The following is a 20,091-nucleotide window of genomic DNA, read 5'->3' on the forward strand; positions in this document are numbered from 1 at the left end:
CGCTCTGTTTTTTCCCTGATAGGATCAGCCTTTAGGCCAGTGGTGGCCATTGGTTTAGTTTCACAAACATTGACAGAATGGGCCAAGTTGTTACGCCGTGACTTAAAGGGGAGAAGTATCCCCCAGGCAGCATCCGATTTGATGGAGCAGATCATACAGGGACTACAGTTCATCTGTGACGCCGTTTTGGACGCAACTCCCTTGTTAGGGCATGCGTCGATGTCAGCAGTAGTCCTCAGACGCGTGTTGTGGTTAAAGTGCTGGTCGGCGGATCAAGGTTCCAAGAAAGCCTTGGCTAATCTCCCTTTTCAGGGGGATCGCCTGTTTGGGGCCACCCTAGATGAGATTATAAAGGATCTCACTGGGGGTAAAAGCGCTTTTTTGCCACAGACTGCTAAGGGTAAAGGACCTCGTAACAGACGAGGACCTTCCTTTTCCGCTCTTAAAAGGTTTGTTCGCTCCGCTGGGGCGAGCAAGAAGGGCAAAGCTCCTTCAGGGGGTTTTAAAGGACGCTGGTCGGGGAAACAAAAGTCCGGCTCAGCCAAACCTGAAGATAAAACCAATACAGCCTGAAGGTACGCCCCCACCCATCTCGGGGGTGGGGGGACGTCTTCACCGGTTTCCAGATCCATGACTTTCCTGAATCCCGGACAAAGGGGTTCAGGAGGTCGTACGGTCGGGATTCAAAATCGAGTTCCGATCCCTTCTACCGGTGCGATTCTTCCCTTCCAACATTCGTATGCTACAGGGAGCGGTAGTTCCCGTTCCTTGAGCAGAACATTTTCTTCACTTTTTTCAAAGATCATTTCCAGTTCCCTCCAGGAGAATTCTTCTAAGGGAGATTCTTTCCTAATGGAATCGGGATCCCGATTCCCTGGACAATCGGATCCGGTTGAGCGAGCGGACCAGGGAGTCTCTGGTCTGGTGGCTTCGGTCTCCAATGCTCACCCACGGGAAGTCACTCCTTCCGATAGTATCCAGGTTTCCGATAAATGTGTGGGAACTGAGAATGATCAGACTGTGTCTGATTTACTGGACCGAGCAGCTCCAGGGCAGCCCGGTTCGGATCCAGTTGGACAATGCCACGGCTGTGGCTTAAGTCAATCACCTAGAGGATTGGCAGGCAGATTATCTCATCCATCAGACTCTGGATTAAGGGGTAGGGTCCCTTCATCCAGGGGTATTTCACCAGCTGTGCCTTCATTGGGGTACCCTGGATGTGGATCTGTTGGCATCTCGGCTCAACAGGAAGGTGCGGAGGTTTGTAGCCCGCGATCCTCTAGTGGATGCCAATGGCGCGCTGATCGCCCTGTTGGGGCAGTATCAGCTACGGTATGCTTTCCATCCTCTCAAGTTTCTGTGGGAACTTCCTCGCAGAATAGAGGTGGAGGGAATTCCAGTTATCCTGGTAACTCCGGACGGACCTCGTCGAGCCTGGGACGTCGACTTGGTGAGGCTAGTCGCAGACGCTTCTTGAAGACTTCTTCTCAAGGAGGATCTGCTGTCTCACGGACGGATCTTCCATCTTGCTTTACAATAGCTAGCTTCAATGGCCTGGCCATTGAGACTCAGGTACTGAAGGACAAGGGTTTGTCAGCTTCAGTTATTCCTACTCTAATTAAAGCAAGGAAAGCGACTTCCAGCAAAGTCTATTATCGCACATGGAGGTCTTATATTGCGTGGTGTGAATCTCTTGGATTTCCCCCACGTACTTATGCGGTGACCCGAATCTTGGCCTTTCTGCAACAGGGAGTTGAGCAGAAATTGTCCTTGAGCACTATCAAGGGTCAGGTTTCAGCTTTAGCAATCTTCGTCCGGAAACCTTTGGCCACTCATTCCTTGGTGAGGAATTTCATCCAGGGGGTGCGACACCTGGCTCCGCCAGTGCGCGCACCCTTACCACCCTGGGATCTTAATTTAGTGTTGTCGGTTTTTCAGAAACCTCCCTTTGAAGATATTAGGGAGATTCCCTTGCTTACGTTATCCCAGAAGGTGGCCTTCTTGGTGGCTATCACTTCTGCACGCAGGGTGTCAGAACTGGCCGCATTATCTTGTCGTTCTCCATATCTGGTGGTTCATAGGGATAAGGTTGTTCTTCGTCCGAATCCATCCTTCCTTCCTAAGGTGGTTTCAGAGTTTCATCTGAATGAGGACATTGTATTGCCTTCCCTATGTCCTAAGCCCAGTCATCCTCGGGAGTTTGCGTTACATTCCTTGGATGTGGTTCGGGCAATCAGGGTATACCTGAAAACTACGGACTCGTTTCGTAAAACTGATTCACTTTTTGTGATCACAGATGACCCCAAAAAGGGGTTGCCTGCATCTGCCGTGACTATCTCCAAATGGATCAGACAGACGGTGGTACAGGCTTATTCTATTAAGGGTCGGAATCCTCCATTCCCTGTTAAGGCGCACTCCACTCGGGCGCTTAGTGCTTCCTGGGCCTTCCGCCATCAGGCGTCAGTGGTCCAGGTTTGCAAGGCGGCTACCTGGTCGTCGGTTCATACCTTTACAAAATTTTATAAAGTTGATGTGATGGCATCGGCGGATGCCTCTTTTGGCCGCAAGGTTCTGCAGGCTGCAATTTGAGGAGACCGTTGGTCTACCTCGAGGGTTTTTTTCAGTTGGATTTTCAGTTGAGTCTCATCCTTTGGTTTGATGAGCCTTTAAGACTTCTAGTCGGCACCGGTTGGGCCTTCTGGATTTAAAATTTGATTTCTGTTATCCCACCCCTCATTTGTGGCACTGCTTTGGGACGTCCCTATTTGATATTAATCAAGAAGACTGCGTCTGTCAATGAGCGACAGAGAAAAATGGATTTTTGTAAAATCTTACCGTAAAATCCTTTTCTCTTAAGCTCATTGACAGACGCAGTACCCGCCCTCTGTTTTTAAGTTGGGTTGGGTTAAATTCTCTAACACTGCTTTGTGACATAACTGACTTCCTGGAGCAGAGAGAGAGAGGATATACCCTCTGGGACTGCCCCTAAGGTGTGGCCAGAACGTTTTCCTTCTGCCTAGACCTACTCCTGTAGAGGGCAGCATAACCCTATTTGATATTAATCAAGAAGACTGCGTCTGTCAATGAGCTTAAGAGAAAAGGATTTTACGGTAAGATTTTACAAAAATCCATATTTAATCTGCCTAGTGTCAGGAGTAGTCAGGCTTCCCTGTGCTGGGGCTTCAGTCTCAGCCTTCCTAATCTTTTATTTGATTTTCTTTAAAAATGTCAGTTTTCTCTTACTTTACTAGCTGTTTATTTTGTCAGCTTCTAGTGTTAGTCTTCTCTTCGGATGAAGTTGGATCATGCGGTGCTGGGATTCGGACTGACCGCCCTGGTTCTCCAGAGCGTGAGGGTCAGATCGACCCCCAGCCCGTCTTTGAGCGTTCAGCTATGGCTCACCCTGGCACTACGAACGACCCATCCCTGTTCGCTGCAGGGATGCAGCCGTGAGGTGGCTACCTCACAGGACACATCTGCGGTGCTGCAGTGTCATGTCCCTGGCTCACGGCACTCCCTGTCAGGTGAGGACAGCGGTTTTCCGTGCATAGAGGCTTCCCACGCCATCTGGTACAGGTAAGTACTTCTGTGTGGGGCCTCTGTCTGGGGTGGCAGTCTGTGTTGCTGTGTCCCCCCCATGTCTGTGCCTGTGTGACTCCCTGATGCGGTCCCTGCGGGCATCGCTTGTGCAGTTTTCTGTATGTGTGGGGGTCCCCTTCCCTGTGTCACTTCGGTGCATTGTTGGGGGTGCAGACGTTGTGTGGCGACCGCGGCGGAGTGAACTCGCGCGGTCCGCCATCTTTGATTTGGGCAGGCATGGTCAGCCTCTCTGTGAGCGATACTGCATGCTGTTTTGGCGCCATCCGCCACCATTTTGGTGGGTGTAGAACGATCGGTCCGACTGCATGTTCGGCGGCCATTTTCTTGAAGCCTCCAATGCAATCCTATGGGGCAGCCATTTTCCCTAAGACTAAAAGTCTTTAAGTTCAGCCTACTTCAGCAGCACTTCCTTTCCATATGCAGCAGGACATCGGTGGCAACACTCTGCGGGCTCTGCAGGTTATCGCTCTCAATATTCCTCTGTATTATCGCTTCTGGCTCAGTTTTCTCTCTCCTTTTGGGGTCTTTGTCACTGTAGCGGTGGGCTGCGCATTCCGCAGCGATTTAAAAGGGGCAGTACACATTTATTGCACTGTTTTTTTCTGTGAATTCTCAGGAAAGCAAGTTCCCCCCAGCTTTAGTGGGGGTCCCCAGTTCTCCTGTGGCCCCGCTGCGACCTGATTTAGCTGCTGCAGTGGCGACTTTGGTGTCTAATATGGAAATGCTGATGTCTGAACGTGCTGCAAAAAAAGAGGCCCAGATTGTCTCTCCCTTCTGATTCAGATGGGGATATGGCTGCTGCTGTGAGCGTGCCCTTTTCAGGGTCCCGCTCATACCTGGACCCCCCGGGGTCCGAGGGGGAGGCTGAGATGGAGGGGGTTGATACCTCCTCCCCAGGGTCACCCGAAGAGCGGGCGACCATGGACGAGTTAATTGTTTCTGTTAAGGAAACCTTGCATTTAGAGGATGTCCTGTCCTCCGGGCGTTGTGTCCTCATTTGGGACGCACAGGACCCGCAAGTCTGCGCAGGTTTTCCCCTGCCCAGCTGAGTTTCATTACACTATTAATGAAATGTGGCGCACGTTAAAACGTCCATTCCTGGTACCTAGTCAGTTCAAATTGCTTTATCCTTTTGCGCCGGCTACGGAATCACGATGGTGTGTGCCTCCACAGGTAGATCACAAGGCTACCTTGGCTCCTACTGAGGATACCCCGGTTTTCCGGGATCCCACGGACCGGCGGTTGGAGTCTCTAGCTCGCCATTCCTATACGGTGGCGGGTTCGTTGCTCAAACCCGTGTTCGCGTCCGTTCTGGTGGTGGCTGATTGGACTAAGATACTTAGGAGCAATCTCGTGTCTGCTGGTGTTCCACCTGCCCGGCTGGAAATGGTTTATCAGATCCACCAAGGAGTCATGTATTTGTGTGATGCAGCCTTGAATGAGGCCCCCTTAGTGGCTCGCCTCTCTAGTGTCGCGGTGCTTAACCGGCGACTAATATGGCTGAAGAGCTGGTCGGCTGACCAGTCCTCCCGGAAAACAGTTGCTGATTTTCCCTATGCTGGCTCTCGCCTTTTTGGCGAGGCGTTGGACACCCTTGTGAAAGGCGTCATGGGGGGCAAGAGCACTATGCTGCCCCAGAACCCGAAGAACAAGTCTTTTCGAGGCAAGAGGGGTTCTGCGCCTAGATCCAATCAGGGGTCCTTTCGTGCCTTTAGGAACCAATCCAAGGGCAAGCCCTTCAAGGCCCAGGGCAGCCAGAAGAAGCCCTGGGCGGGTAAGCAGAAGTCCGGCAATGCTGGCGTGGCGGGTCAATCCGCCTCTGCCTGAAGGGGTGCCCTCACCCGTTTCACATCGGGACAGGTTTCGGGGGTTTTATTCGAATCTGTTCACTGTGCCCAGAAAGGAGGGCAAAGTGCGTCCTATTCTGGACCTGAAAGCGCTGAACCGCTTCGTGCGTGTTCGGAAGTTCCGGATGGAATCTCTCCGTTCGGTGGTGGCCTCCTTGAGTCCAGGGGAATTCCTGGCCTCGATAGATCTAAAAGATGCGTACCTGCACATCCCCATTTTTGAGGGTCATCAGCGGTACCTTCGGTTTGCTATCGCAGAGGACCACTACCAGTTTGTGGCGTTACCTTTCGGTCTCGCTTCGGCACCAAGGGTGTTTACCAAAGTGTTGGCACCGGCTCTGGGCCTACTGAGGGCTCAGGGCATTGCGGTCTTGGGTTACCTGGACGATCTACTTCTGAGATCACTTGCCAGCCAGGACCTAGTGCGCGATCTGTCCACCACGGTACAGACGCTGCAGGAGTTCGGGTGGACCATCAACGTTCAAAAATCAACGTTGTCTCCATCGCTTCGTCTTCCATACCTGGGAATGATTCTGGACTCTGCTCAGGCAAAGGTGTTCTTGCCAGAGGACAAGTTCCGGACTTTGCAGGACGAGCTCAGGTCCCTCAGGGACAACCCGTCCTCGTCACTCAGGACCTGTATGCGGGCCCTGGGGTTGAAGGTATCGGCCTTCGAGGCGATACCCTTTGCTCAGTTCCACACGCGGGCTCTCCAAGCGGAGATCCTGGCCAGGTGGGACAGACTGCCTCAGTCCCTGGATCTGTGCGTCTCCTTGAGTCGTCAGACCAGATTGGCTCTTCTGTGGTGTCTCCAGTCCCCGTCGGTGGCGGAAGGCAAGTCCTTCCGTCCGTCGGTGTGTACGGTGATTACCACAGATGCCAGCCTGTCGGGCTGGGGTGGAGTTCTGGGCAACCTGTCTGCCCAGGGCACTTGGCCGGAGGAAGAGTCCTCCCTCCCGATAAATGTGCTGGAATTGCGAGCGATAAAACTCTGTCTCTTCCAGTGGTCGGGCCATCTGCGGGGCCGTCCTGTCCGGGTACAGATGGACAATGCTACCGCGGTGGCCTACATCAACCACCAAGGGGGCACCAGGAGTGCTCGGGCGGCCCGGGAGGTGACCGACATTCTGTCTTGGGCCGAGGCTCATGTCCCGGCGATCTCGGCAGTTCACATTCCAGGTGTGGAGAATTGGCAGGCCGACTATCTGAGCCGCCAGACCCTGGACCAGGGGGAATCCCGGAGGTCTTTCAAATGCTGTGTGCAAGGTGGGGATCCCCGGACGTGGATCTGTTCGCATCCCGGCTAAATCAAAAGGTGGAAAGGTTCGTGGCAAGAACGCGCAATCCGTTGTCGGACGCCTCGGATGTGTTGGTAGCCCCTTGGCATCAGTATCGTCTGATGTATGCCTTTCCTCCGATTCAGTTACTAGCCCGGTTCCTCCGCAGATTGGTCTCGGAACTGCACCTGGTGATTCTGGTGGCTCCGGACTGGCCACGCCAGTCCTGGTACGCTGACGTTGTTCACCTGGCAGTGGCGCCTCCGTGGCGTCTGCCTCTACGGGAAGATCTCCTGTCTCAGGGTCCGATCTTCCATCCTGCTTTACAGTCGCTGGCTTTAACGGCCTGGCTGTTGAGACCCAGGTCCTGAAGGACAGGGGTCTCTCTTCTGAGGTCATCCCTACCCTTGTCAAGGCTAGAAAGACCTCCTCCGGTAAAATCTATTACCGTACCTGGAAGGCTTATTTCGCCGGGTGTGAGTCCAGGGGGTTCTCCCCTCGCTCGTACTCGGTGTCCAGAGTGTTGGCCTTCCTCCAGTCTGGGGTGGACCAGCGCCTGGCGCTGGCCACGATCAAAGGCCAGGTGTCCGCACTGGCTATTCTTTTTCAACGCCCTGTGGCGTCTCACTCTCTGGTTCGCACCTTCATTCAAGGTGTGCGACATTTGGCTCCTCCCAGGAAGGAGCCCTTACCTCCATGGGACTTGAACTTGGTTCTGTCTGTCTGTGCTCTCTTTGAAAACATTCGGGAAATATCGTTGCCTCTGCTGTCTAAGAAGGTTGCCTTTTTGGTGGCGATCACTTCGGCTCGCAGGGTGCCTAGCTACTCCTGCGGATGGGAAGTCAATACCCAACAGTGATGACTTAGAGGAGGCGGCGACTGTCAGAGGACTCGTAGAAAGGAATTTTACAGGTAAGATTTTACAAAAATTCAGTTATTTCACTCGCAGTGAAATAGTCCAATTTAGTATATAGGGTGAGTTTACTGCTAACTTAAATGTAAAACTCAAGACTTGTGTGGGTGTAAGAAGATGTCCGCTTCTGCTTCGTGTTCTGTCACATTAGGAAACCTATTGGAACGCAAGGCGCATGCGCAGTAAGTTGTTCTAGTCTGTAACGTAACTTCCGCTAGCAGAATCTGATAGGTAGCTGTATTCTGATAGAACACCGGTTCAGGCATGTGGGTGGATCACGACTGTAAAGTTGGGATCGATCCAGCGACTGGACCGGCTGAGTGACAGACAGCAGACTTTTGCCTGCTGTCCGCTACAAACGGGTCACAGGAGTGCAGAATGAACTGCACCCATGTGATCCATAGGAGAAGTATGACCAAAAAACCTTGTAGAAGCATATTTTTCCTTTTTTTTTTTTTATAAATTCTTAAATATCTTAACAAAGAGAACTTGTATTACTACTATCACACAGTGCATTGCGTATTGTAAATGGAGGAGGAGGAGTTGAATGTCCGCGTCTCCTGTGCCCATTCACAGAATGCAATGCAGCCGGTGCAACTTTTGGCGTGGGTAGCCATCCCTGCTGGGAGAACACAGTGATTACTGCTATCATCTATTGCTGCTGGCAATAATTGCATACTAAAAGAACAGACATGCTGGTTGTAACCAAGTTAATCCATTGATCAACTTTGATACAATTAACCCATAGAGGGATCAAATCTTGGCAGGTCCTTGCTGAACCATGTATGGCCAGCTTTAGAAACACCTGGTGGGTGTTTACATTGAAAGGCCAGCAGGCTGCCAAGATTCTGGTGCAATGGAAAGGGCTAGGATTTCAATGCCTGAGTTGTGAACATTAAAAATTAATTTCTTTATAATGCTAATAGGTGTAAGAGGTTGTTTTAAAGTACTTTCCTGCTTGTTCAGAATATTTAAATATTTTAGTATGCATGACCAATGTGACGCTCATCTTGCCAGCAACCAAGCAAAACAAATAGCGGTTTGGGAGAGTTGACCTTCAGCACTCCCTCCTTTTTAGGCCTTTTTTGGTTTTTAAATCAAAAGCTGACATTGGTTTGCACTTTCACAACTGGAAGCCGGAGACCTGACTTGTGATGTTTTTGCAGGCCAAAGTTCATTGTCTGAATCTAATAAAGCTTAAAAGGTTCTATAAAGCTGGTATCTATGTGTCTGAGTGTTCTGTTCCCTAGACGTGAAACACAATCACGCCTCTTTATTAGAATGACAGGAAAGTTATTTTTCCTGGTTACTCCGTTTGACCTAGAGACCTGAAACATGATCGTTCAGTGCACTGTAGAATTAAAAGGATGCAGGAATAGCGTGCAAGTGTGTCATTGCATGGATTCTACCAATTAGTTACTGACAAAGAGTCCTGCATAATGGAAATCTGTACTAATGCAAGGACTCATTTACAAATGTTCATAGGGTTCTGATCACTTTCTTGGTTGCTTTTGCATATGTTCAGGAGAACCTGTCAGGTTAGAAATCTAAGAGCTGCCATTGCTGAGGTTTTTTTTTAAGGTATTAGCATAAGGTTTTGCATGTGTTTAAGAGAACCTGTAAGGATAGAACTATGAAAACTGCCATTGCTGAGATTTTTTTACACTTTAGGATCCAAGGCAGTAATCTTACCCTGCCTAATCAAGGACAAACAATGTGCTTAAAAGGAGTTTTGTGTATGCATATTCTTTTTTAGGGGTCAGTATCTCAACAAGCAGTAATCATAATTTGCTATATGATCACACAGATGGCCTACGTTACTTTTAAAGCTACAGGCATCCTCCATCCTACCAAATTCATTCTAGTGATTCTGCTTCCTTGGTAACCTTCCCCGGGGTGCTGGTTGGACCTTCCCCGGGGTGCTGGTTGGACCTTCCCCGGGGGGCTGGTTGGACCTTCCCCGGAGTGCTGGTTGGACCTTCCCCGGAGTGCTGGTTGGACCTTCCCCGGAGTGCTGATTGGACCTTCCCCGGAGTGCTGGTTGGACCTTCCCCGGAGTGCTGGTTGGACCTTCCCCGGAGTGCTGGTAGGACCTTCCCCGGAGTGCTGGTAGGACCTTCCCGGGAGTGCTGGTAGGACCTTCCCGGGAGTGCTGGTTGGACCTTCCCCGGGAGTGCTGGTTGGACCTTCCCCGGGAGTGCTGGTTGGACCTTCCCCGGGAGTGCTGGTTGGACCTTCCCCGGGAGTGCTGGTTGGACCTTCCCCGGGAGTGCTGGTTGGACCTTCCCCGGGGTGCTGGTTGGACCTTCCCCGGGGTGCTGGTTGGCCCTTCCCCGAGGTACTGGTTGGCCCTTCCCCGAGGTACTGGTTGGCCCTTCTCCGGGGTGCTGGTTGGCCCTTCCCCGGGGTGCTGGTTGGCCCTTCCCCGGGGTGCTGGTTGGCCCTTCCCCGGGGTGCTGGTTGGCCCTTCCCCGGGGTGCTGGTTGGCCCTTCCCCGGGTGCTGGTTGGCCCTTCCCGGGGTGCTGGTTGGACATTGTGTTAGAGTGATGGTAATCTGCAGTCATAATGGGCCTTGATTGGCTCAGGGTGCTGGCTCTCCTTCTCCCAGTAGACTATTGCTATATAGCATATTATGAGAAGGGTAATAATAAAGAAAAGTTAAGTATTACTTGCTGTATTGAAAAATATATACATTTTTCCTGAATACATATCTTTAGCTGGAGGTCTGATCTACTAAAAATACAACCTTTTTATGATGTCAGACTACCTCCTGATTCCTAACCTAATGCCCCATACACACTATCAGATTATCTGCAGACTTTTGTCTTCAGATTTACCTTTTCTATGTAGTGCAAGGGCCTGCCGGATTGCATACAAATTGAAAGTGTTTAGATTTGACCTCATATTATATGGTTTTGGTAAGTCTGCAGACAAAAGTCTTCAGATAATCTGATAGTGTGTACGAGGCATAAGATAAAGAAAATAAAATTTAAAAAATACATTTTTAGTGTAGCATTCTTGAACAGAGCTAAATAGATTATAAGGTTTCAAATTTCAGGCTTATCAATAGATGTTATAATACAGAGCAATGTGATTTACAATGTCGATGGATAGTTTGAAGTGTTTAGATCCAAGAAAAAGCTGTTGTCTCTTGTGGTCCCATCAGTTGTAATTTAAATAATATAAGCAGGTTGCCTGGTATAGTAAATAAAGTGAAGCAAACAGTTGCAGTAAACCACCTTAAGCAACTTCTACAGAAGAGCCCTGAGGCCAAGTAGAAAAAAGAAATGCTGTGTGAATTTGAAGATAGCAGTTAACAGATAACAGTTCTAAGATCATATCTACGATTTATCTGAGCTTTTTCTTACCAACTTGGCTCTTCTACAATAGGATTTGAAGAAAACTGTACAGAGGCATGATACCAAACATACTGAAAAACAGATAGAGGGTTTGAAACTTTGTCTGGTCAGGTGAAATTTATTTTAAACTTGGAAAAGTAAAAGTAGGACCTCAGTGCCAGCTGTGTGAGATAGAAAATCCTCTTCTGCATGTCCCTTTTGATCCTGGTTTTACTTTGTTACTTAAAGCTTGACTATGTTAACTTTGGGGCAAAGTCTTTGTGTTCCTTTTTAGAAATAATGCTTAAACCAGCAGAGGAACAATGGGATTTCTGTACTCACCACAAAAGTCCATTGAGGGACATAGCTTGATCATATTTAAGCAATCTAGAGTTCTACTGCCATCTACAGGACAAATTGACAGTAGGCACAAAAAAAAATTGAAGGCCAGCCCCTTTGAGGCTATAATCCCTCCCTCCTCATACCTACTCAGTTGTAGCCAGCAGTTCAAAGAGAAAATGATAGCATGTAAGGGGAGGGAACTGTGTCCCTAAATGGAGAAATGGATTTCATAGTTTGTACAAAACCCCTATTTTTTCTATAATCCATTAAGGGACACGGGTTGGTGATAATTAAGCAACCATGGGATGTTGATAATCAGTCCAAACTGGAGGGCAGACACACCTTAACTCAAACCAGACCAACAAGAAAAACAAAACAGAAACAAATTTCATTAAATAGCCATTTACAGAATCTTTTACCAAAACGAGCAACCTTTAGAATGTATGTACAGAAGACCAGTTTGCAGTCTTATAGATCCAATACACAGAGGCCTGAAGATGAAAAACCCAAGAAACACTCACTGCTCTAGTAAAGTAACCTTTACCAGGAAAAAGTACTTGACTGTGCAACTCACAGGCCTGTACTATAACTTGTCTAATCCACTTAAATATAGTGGATCTGGAAGTCCGAGAAGCTATTTTTGGACCATCTAGAAAAAGGTAATAGTCTGTCTAAAAGTAGCAGTGGCAGAAAGGTAAACCATGGCCCTTACCAGATCCAGGCAATGTAGAGAGATCTTTTACTATTGTCTATAAAGCAAGAAGCGGAGCGCCTCTAAGTGCAGTATTCTTTATTAATCCAATATGCACACAGATCATAAATTCAGATTTCCATCTACCCGGTCCATCTCCTGGCTTCCTCACCTCCGGACGCTTGATCCACAAGCCTTTCCCCGCAGACCACCGGACCGTTTTTGAGCCTATTTTAATTCACCAAATGTGAGTTTCTGATCGCTGTGTGCATATTGGATTAATAAATAATACTGCACTTAGAGGCGCTCCGCTTCTTTCTTTATATGCTTCTTCTCACAGAGCCGACTTCCCTGTGTTGTGGAGCTTTCCCTTACTGCAGTTTATTGCTCGGTTGCTACGTATTTTTTACTGGCACACTGCCTCTTCCCTGGGACTTTACATATTATCGTGGACTTGGACACCTCCCATGGTTCCCTATATGTATATGATTGTTTTTTACTTTCTGGTTATTTTGTCCAGATAATTTATCACCCATTTACTTCCTGACCACTGTTGATTTTAGCCTTTTTAATATATTGGCTATATCCGGCCACCTACAGAGGCTTACCAGATCGCTAGCATTTTTCCACTACGCTTTTACTATTGTCTGACACAGGGTAAATACCACAGTATCCCTATTAAGAGGAACGGCAGAGACCACTTTGGTGGGAAAAAATAGGTCCTTGGTCTATAAGCAACCTTGTCCTTCTAAAAAATCAAATGGGGCTCATTATAGTACAATCCTGGTAACACACAAAAACCATTCTAGCTTAAGTGATGACCACAAGTAAGACTATGAGATAACAAAGTTAGGGAAATGTCCTGAATAGATTAAAATAGGGGTCTTTGTAAGACCGACAATACTATATTTAAATCCCATGGTTGGAGTGGGGGCCAAATGGGGGGAGCTTTGTGTGCAACTGCTTAAATGACTGACTGTATGAATCAGTGAATTATTAGCAGGGGAATGTTGATAAAGAATGGACATGGCAGGGCAGACATCTGACTGACCCTTAAGGTTCTTTGGTCTACTCCCAGTTGAAGGAAAGTAGAACACAGCACATTGAAAAAGCATGTAGGGAAATTTCCAGAGACTCATACTCATTTTAAAATAAAGCTCATAAGTGTACATCCCACAGAAAGTTTAAGTATGGTCAAGAGAATGTAACCCGAAATACCCCTGTCTCTCAGGACCTAGGTTTCAACCAAAAAATTAGAAACCGGTAAAAAATTGGTCTTTGAAATAACAGATGTGGCCTATCTGGTAGAGGCCACGGAGCAAGATTGGCATACCAAACTCTCCAAGGCCAACCCAGAGGTATGAGAATGATTGGAATGCCCTTAGCTTCAATGCATTAAAGCAGCCATTTTACCAATGAACCCAGACTGGATGACCAGTCAGAAGGGGGCTCCAGCGAAGTAAGAACGGATGGATAGTAATTCCAGGATGTTGATTGGGAGGTGTAATTCCTGATAAGATTAACAACTCCAAATGAATAGATGATTCAGAACTCTGCCCCAAACCAGGGTTCTGGTGTCTGTCATGACAATCGTCTAATGTAAGGGAAGAAAAAACTTGCTTTCTGACAATCCCATGGAGAAGACAACATGACAGAGATAACTTGGTAAGAGTATGCAACTGGATTTGTTCTATGCTGTGAAAAGGTTCTGTTGCAAAGTTCAGTCCCAGCACTTGTATGCAGCTGCGCAAGGAAGACGGACGCTGGGATTGAAGTTGTTGAACAGGATTTTGCTGTTTCCAAAACTTCCCCCAGGCAGGTAGGACTAAAGCCTGAAAGGTATCCAGGAAAAGGCTCAAATACTGAAAGTTGTGTGACAGAATCGGGGATGACTTCCTAAAGTTTAAGATCCACCTGCAAGTCCTCCAAGGGTCCCCATTGTGATTGACACATTTGAGTCCAAGGCTAGGTATGTCTGCAGCTGCAGCAGTAGATCATCTAAATATCTGATGACTGGAATGTCTCTTAGACAAAGAACACAGGACTGGAACAAGGACTTTTGGCATACTCTTGGAGCAATGCAAGGCCAAAGGGAAGAGCCACAAACTGATGGTGGTTGAAGCTCATTCCAAAATGAAGAAATTGTGGATGACCAGGAATGATGAAAATGTGTAAATATGCATCCTTTATGTTGATGGAAGCTAAGAAGTCTCTGCATTGAAAGGAGGCAGTAGCTGATCAAATAGGTTCCATCCAAAACTTTTGCAGATGACGGAAGGCCCACGGGACTTTCAAAATGGCGTCTTGGATGGCTAGGATCCTGCTGCCTAAAAGGACTGGGGCAGTCCAACAGTACTGCAAACAAGAAACACAAAGAAAGGCGCATCGGCCTAGCGCATTATCCTCAATATAGGCTTTATTGTTAAAACATAGAAATGGCTACTCACAAGCAAAGGTATAAATCAATCACATCGGACTCAAAATCTTGAGTATCGAGAGTAGTCCATACGAATGTCCCTTGTCCTATTAGGATGACGGCTGACGCGTTTCAAGGCAAACGCTTCAGAGCCACCTTCAGGCACACCTTCATGCTGAGGCAGAATCATCAAGGAGGTGGAAAAAGACTTGTGGGTTTGTTAACTGGAACCTAACTTTGAGGAATGCAAAGAACACTGTGACGGCATCAATCTGCGCAATTGATCCTTTTTTCATGTAGCTGAGGTAAATATTCTTATCCTCTGTTGCCTTTTTATTGAGGTTATCCAGCGAGAAGCCAATAAGACCATGTCTCTCACAAAGGGTAGTTGTAAAAAGGGGAGTCTTGACGTGGCCTCGGCAGCTTACACTTATGTTTGCAAATGTGTGTGACTAAACCCCTTGTTTTTAGCGTGAACTATTAGCCAGGGTCAATTTGGTTTTCTTGCAGGTTAGCTGGTAAGTGAGCTCGGAATTTGATGTGCATTGCCCTTCCATGTGCTCCTTGCTGCTAAGGTTAGTTATAGGTTGGGGTGGTTGTCATTTGTTTGTATAGTTGTAACAAGGCCCTCTGCGAGCTCATGCGATTGGGCATGTTATATTTGAAAGATCCTGCTTGCAGCAAGTTGTACAGATTGCATTCCCATGTGCACTTGCCCCTTACACTGTTGCTTTAATGACCAATTCTCCATGTGGAGCTGGACAGAAGAGAAGAGACACCTGAGAGGGGACATGATAGCAATTTATAAATACCTCAATGGTGATATCAACATAGAAAAAAAACTATTCAGTCGCAAAGAATGTATGAAGACACGAGGCCATACAATGCGATTAGAGGAGAAGCGATTTGACCTCAGACTGCGCAGTGGGTTCTTTACAGTAAGGGCTACAAGACTCTGGAATTCTCTACCACAAATGGTAGTTACTGCGGGGAGTATGGCCACTTATAAAAGACTCTTGGACGTACATCTCAAGGATAAAAAACATTCAGGGATATGGGAAATTAATACTTCCACACACACCTACACAGGTTGAACTGGATGGATTATTGCCTTTATTCAACCTTAAAGCGGAGTTCCACCCAAAAGTGGAACTTCCGCTTTAGGGAGTCCTGACCCCCTGACATGCCACATTTGGCATGTCATTTTTTGGGGGGGGGAGCGGGTACCTAGTTTTGACAGGTACCCGCTCCCACTTCCGCTCGGAGCGCCGCGGCGCCCTGAGCGGAAGTTCTCCTCTCCCCCTCCCTCCCTGCAATCTTCTGGGACACGTCAGAGGTCCCAGAAGATTGCCGGCCAATCACGGCGCGCAGCGCGACTCGCGCATGCGCAGTGGGTACCCGGCTGTGAAGCCGCAAACTGTAACAGCCGGGTGCCCACAGCAGTGATGCCGGCGCCGAGGGAGAGGATCGAGGCTTCCGGCGGCCGCATCGCTGGACCGTTGGACAGGTGAGTAAATGGCTGGAACTCCGCTTTAACTACTATGTTACTATGTTACTAAAGGGATACAAGAGGCATATCTTGGCTAGCATCCAATGCCGAATCAAACATAAAGTTCAATGATAAAGGTAGCTGGTCAATGCAATCAGTACATTGAGTGTCAACACCAATAGCCTCCAGATCCCTGTTTAGCAATTTGGTGAGTTGGCAAAAGTCTGGGAAATGAATGCAGAGGTGAGCATGGGTTGAAGGGCAGATATTACCAAGGAGCAGATAGATTGGGAAATTGCTTGTGATATTTATCAACAGAGTTCTCTAAGGGATGGAGCATCTATAGGAATGATCAGAACTTTCTTAAGGCACTGGTGGGTTGATTGCAAGAGGAGAAGTTAATTTAGTGGTGAAATCCTCTGCAAAACGATAGAACATCATAAAAGGTTTAAGGGGTAAGGAATCTGGAAGTTTTCGATTTTTTTTTTTTTTTTTTTTCAAATTTGGTATTCTTTATTAGGTGGTCATACAAAGATGTTGGTTTCCAGTCATAAATCTTAAATAGTATCAAGATAACGGGTTACAAGGAAATATTCTGACACATTAAGAGCCCATTCAGACTAGCACGACACGACTTTGGGGGGCGACCTGTGAAGTCGCGTGCACCGCGACTTCCGCACGACTTGCAGAGACTTCACATAATGGAAGTCTATGCAAGTCGTCCCTCCAGGTCGCCCCAAAGTAGTACAGGACCCTTTTTCTAAGTCGGAGAGACTTGTGTCGCTCCTATTAGAACAGGTCCTGTGCTAATCAATGGACCGCGACCGAGCGCGACTTGTCAGGCTGACAAGTCGCCTGACAAGTCGCGCTAATGTGAATGGGCTCTTAGGGGAATCTTTTCAAAATACTGCCAAAAGAGGTGCATACAAGTCACACTGTCATGATAAAATTAAACAGAATTCCAGATATAAAATGAAAACCACCACCAGTTTTTGACTCCGGAATGATGTTTCCAATTTTTGTAAATAATCAAATAGTGGACAATGAGGAAACACTTTGGGGAAATAGTACTGGTGTAGCAGTCCTTACACTGCAATATACAGCCCCAGAGTGAATATCTATCATAATGCTCCCAATGGCAAGCACTCATTACTCAGCGCAGTCATGTGACCATGCTGACCAATAAGAAGCACATCCGAGGATTCTTCTGGTAAGGTGTCCCAGAAGAAAGAAGCAATTCTTATTGGTTAGTGTGGTCATGTGGAGCATCCCAGCCGCTATGTACATTGAGGTCTGGAAGGGTGCTCAGTGTATTTGGTGTGCGTTTTATTTATAAGTTGTGAAAAGGTGAACCTACCCTTTAATACCCATAATGGGGGTTAGGTTATGAGCCCTAGAGAAGAAAACCTGAATGCTGAAGTTTCTTTTGTTTGTTGTTAAAAAAAACACTTTTTCATTATTCACAGAAACCGCTACCGGATATTTACTATTTGGCTTACTGAGGCAAAATTGGTTAACAATGAAAACGTATTTCCAAACTTTTCATTAAGATCATGTTATTTCTCATTGGCCACAGCCATCTTGCCTCTCCCATAGTACAAGGAGGCTAAAACCAGGTTGTCAGTCACCGGCCGAACATCAGACACCTCTGTCCTGTCCTTTTGTGGTAAATCACAAGACCATAGCCTGTGATATCTGTGCAGGTCATTGGGCATAGATCAGCAGCCAGGGGTAATGCTTAGATGGGGATGAGGGCTTTCGTTATGGACTTTTGACAAAAAAAGGTCAGCATTTTCTTATCTCTAATGCTGTTTAGTCTGCTTAGGCTGCATGGTTTGGGGCAAGGAGGACATTTAAAATAACTATGGAGAAGATTATTACATGCCCTGAAAATCAAAAGGTCACTTGATAAAAAAAAAATTATAGACATGAAAAAAAAGGAATGTTTATAGTCCTAGTAGTGGAACTGTTGTAATTACCGACTAATATAAATGATGTGCCTCTTTCATTGCCACAGCTTTATTGGTGTATCGAGTGTTTAGACATGAAACAAAGAGAGCAACGAAGATCCTGCATGGAGCATTACATATCCTGACACTGATCATCTCCCTTGTGGGTGAGTATCTAGAAGATCTTTCTAGTTCATCTGCTACTTACTTTAACTCTGGCGAGTTGGGGCCGGCCATAGACGAGTTGAAAACGGGACCTTCCCTTCCGTCGATTAATAAACAAACATGGCGCATATGATTGTGCCATCATTTGTTTCATTTTTCTAAAAAAAGAAATCCAGCATGCTTGGTCCGGCACCTTCGATTGTGGCACGAAATCACGTGTCACAGCTGGCACACTAAATGATGTGAAAAACAAACGACCTGAGAATGGACAAGAATAACAAGAATTATGTTTGGTTTTTGACTCGTCTGTGGCCTGCTTAACACCTTGATAGTCTTCTGCTGTGAATAGCTTAGCAGTAACAATAACTATCTGTGAAGTTTTTTCACTTGATCATATATCTTTATTTTATTAGTCTTGCTTTGCCTGCAGGGTGAGGATGCCAATAATCCTTCCCACCAAGAATATCCACAGCAGGAAAGTTTAAAAACAGCCAGAAACACATGTGCTTTGTGTATATCAGATGTTTGCTATACTTATTTATCAATGTGATAGGAAGAAGATAAGAACACTTGTAACGATAGACCTCAAAATATGAATGCATGGCTTACTAGAGATGTACACTCACCGGCCACTTTATTAGGTACACCTGTTCTATTGCTTGGTAACACAAATTGCTAATCAGCCAATCACCTGGCAGCAAGTCAATGCATTTAGGCCTCTAGACGTGGTGAAGAAAACTTGCTGAAGTTAAAACCGAGCATCAGAATGGGGAACAAAATGGGATTAAAGTGACTTTGAAAGTGGCATAGTTGTTGGTGCCAGACGGGCTGGTCTGAATATTTCAAAAACTGCTGATCTTCTGGGATTGTCACACACAACCATTTCCAGGATTTACAGAGAATGGGCCAAAAAAAAAGAAAATATCCAGTGAGCGGCGGTTCTGTGGATGAAAATGCCTTGTTAATGTCAGAGGTCAGAGAAGAATGGGCAGATTGGCTAGAGATGACAGAAAGGCAACGGTAACTCGTTCCAACCAAGGTATGCAGAATACCATGTCTGAATGCACAATACATCAAACCTTGAATCAGATGGGCTACAGCAGCAGAAGACCAACCACACCGGGTGCCACTCCTGTCATCTAAGAACAGGAAACTGAGGTTACAAGGATGGCTCTTCTGATGGCTCCCTCCAGCAGGATAATGCACCGTGTCACAAAGCTCAAATCATCTCACCACTGGTTTTGTCACCATGACAATGAGGTCTCTGTATTCCAATGGCCTCCACAGTCACCACATCTCATCCAATAGAGCACCTTTGGGATGTGGTGGAACAGGAGATTCACATCATGAATGTGCAGCTGACAAATCTGCAGTAACTGCGTGATGCTATCATGTCACTATGGGGCTAAATCTCTGGGGAATCATTCTAACACCTTGTTGAATCTATGCCACAAAGAATGAAGGCAAAAGGGGGTCCAACCTGGTACTAGCAAGGTGTGGTGTACCTAATAAAGTGGCCGGTGAGTGTAAAGTTTGCTAACTAGCGTGTACACATAACTATAAAGGGCTCAGGATATAAGAAGTATGCTTTATTCATTCACAAACTATTGTCTGGTATGGGACTTGACAGGATGGGGTTCCTGCTGGTGACAGGATGGGGTTCCTGCTGGTGACAGGATGGGGTTCCTGCTGGTGTTTACAAGTGGGCTGTAGACATTGATCCAAAGAGACAGAGGCCTTACATTTTAGGTTAAGAACCACTCTGCTCAAAAAAAATGTCTCTGGTTCTTAATGGAATTGAACAGAATAGATCTCTAACTGCTGTCATGTCTTTGGCTGTTCATCTGAGTCATTATGTTTGCCAAACTTAGTGATTTGTCATACATGCCTCTAAAAATCCACTAGAGGGCATAACACAACAGTGCGTGTAGCACACGTCCTCTAGAGCAGTTTAGTTTTTTAGTTTTGGATAGAGTGGAAAGGGATTAGAACATCTGTCGGTTTTTATATTTTTTTTGGGCTGTCTGTGCCCCCATTTGGGAGATTCACCCTCTCTATTTGTC

General features: G+C 46.9%; 1 protein-coding gene across 1 annotated transcript in view; it reads left to right on the plus strand.

Annotated features, from left to right (window-relative positions):
• The window catches only part of CYB561 (cytochrome b561), a 31,324-nt gene that overhangs the window by 3,407 nt on the left and 7,826 nt on the right, over positions 1-20,091 (plus strand). The window contains exon 2 of the mRNA XM_082271276.1: positions 17,932-18,030. Within this exon, the coding sequence (XP_082127402.1) occupies positions 17,932-18,030 (99 nt within the window). The remainder of the gene's footprint in view (positions 1-17,931; positions 18,031-20,091) is intronic.

This window comes from Pelophylax lessonae (genome assembly GCF_965119305.1).
Source record: "Pelophylax lessonae genome assembly, chromosome: 11".
Taxonomy (NCBI): domain Eukaryota; kingdom Metazoa; phylum Chordata; class Amphibia; order Anura; family Ranidae; genus Pelophylax; species Pelophylax lessonae.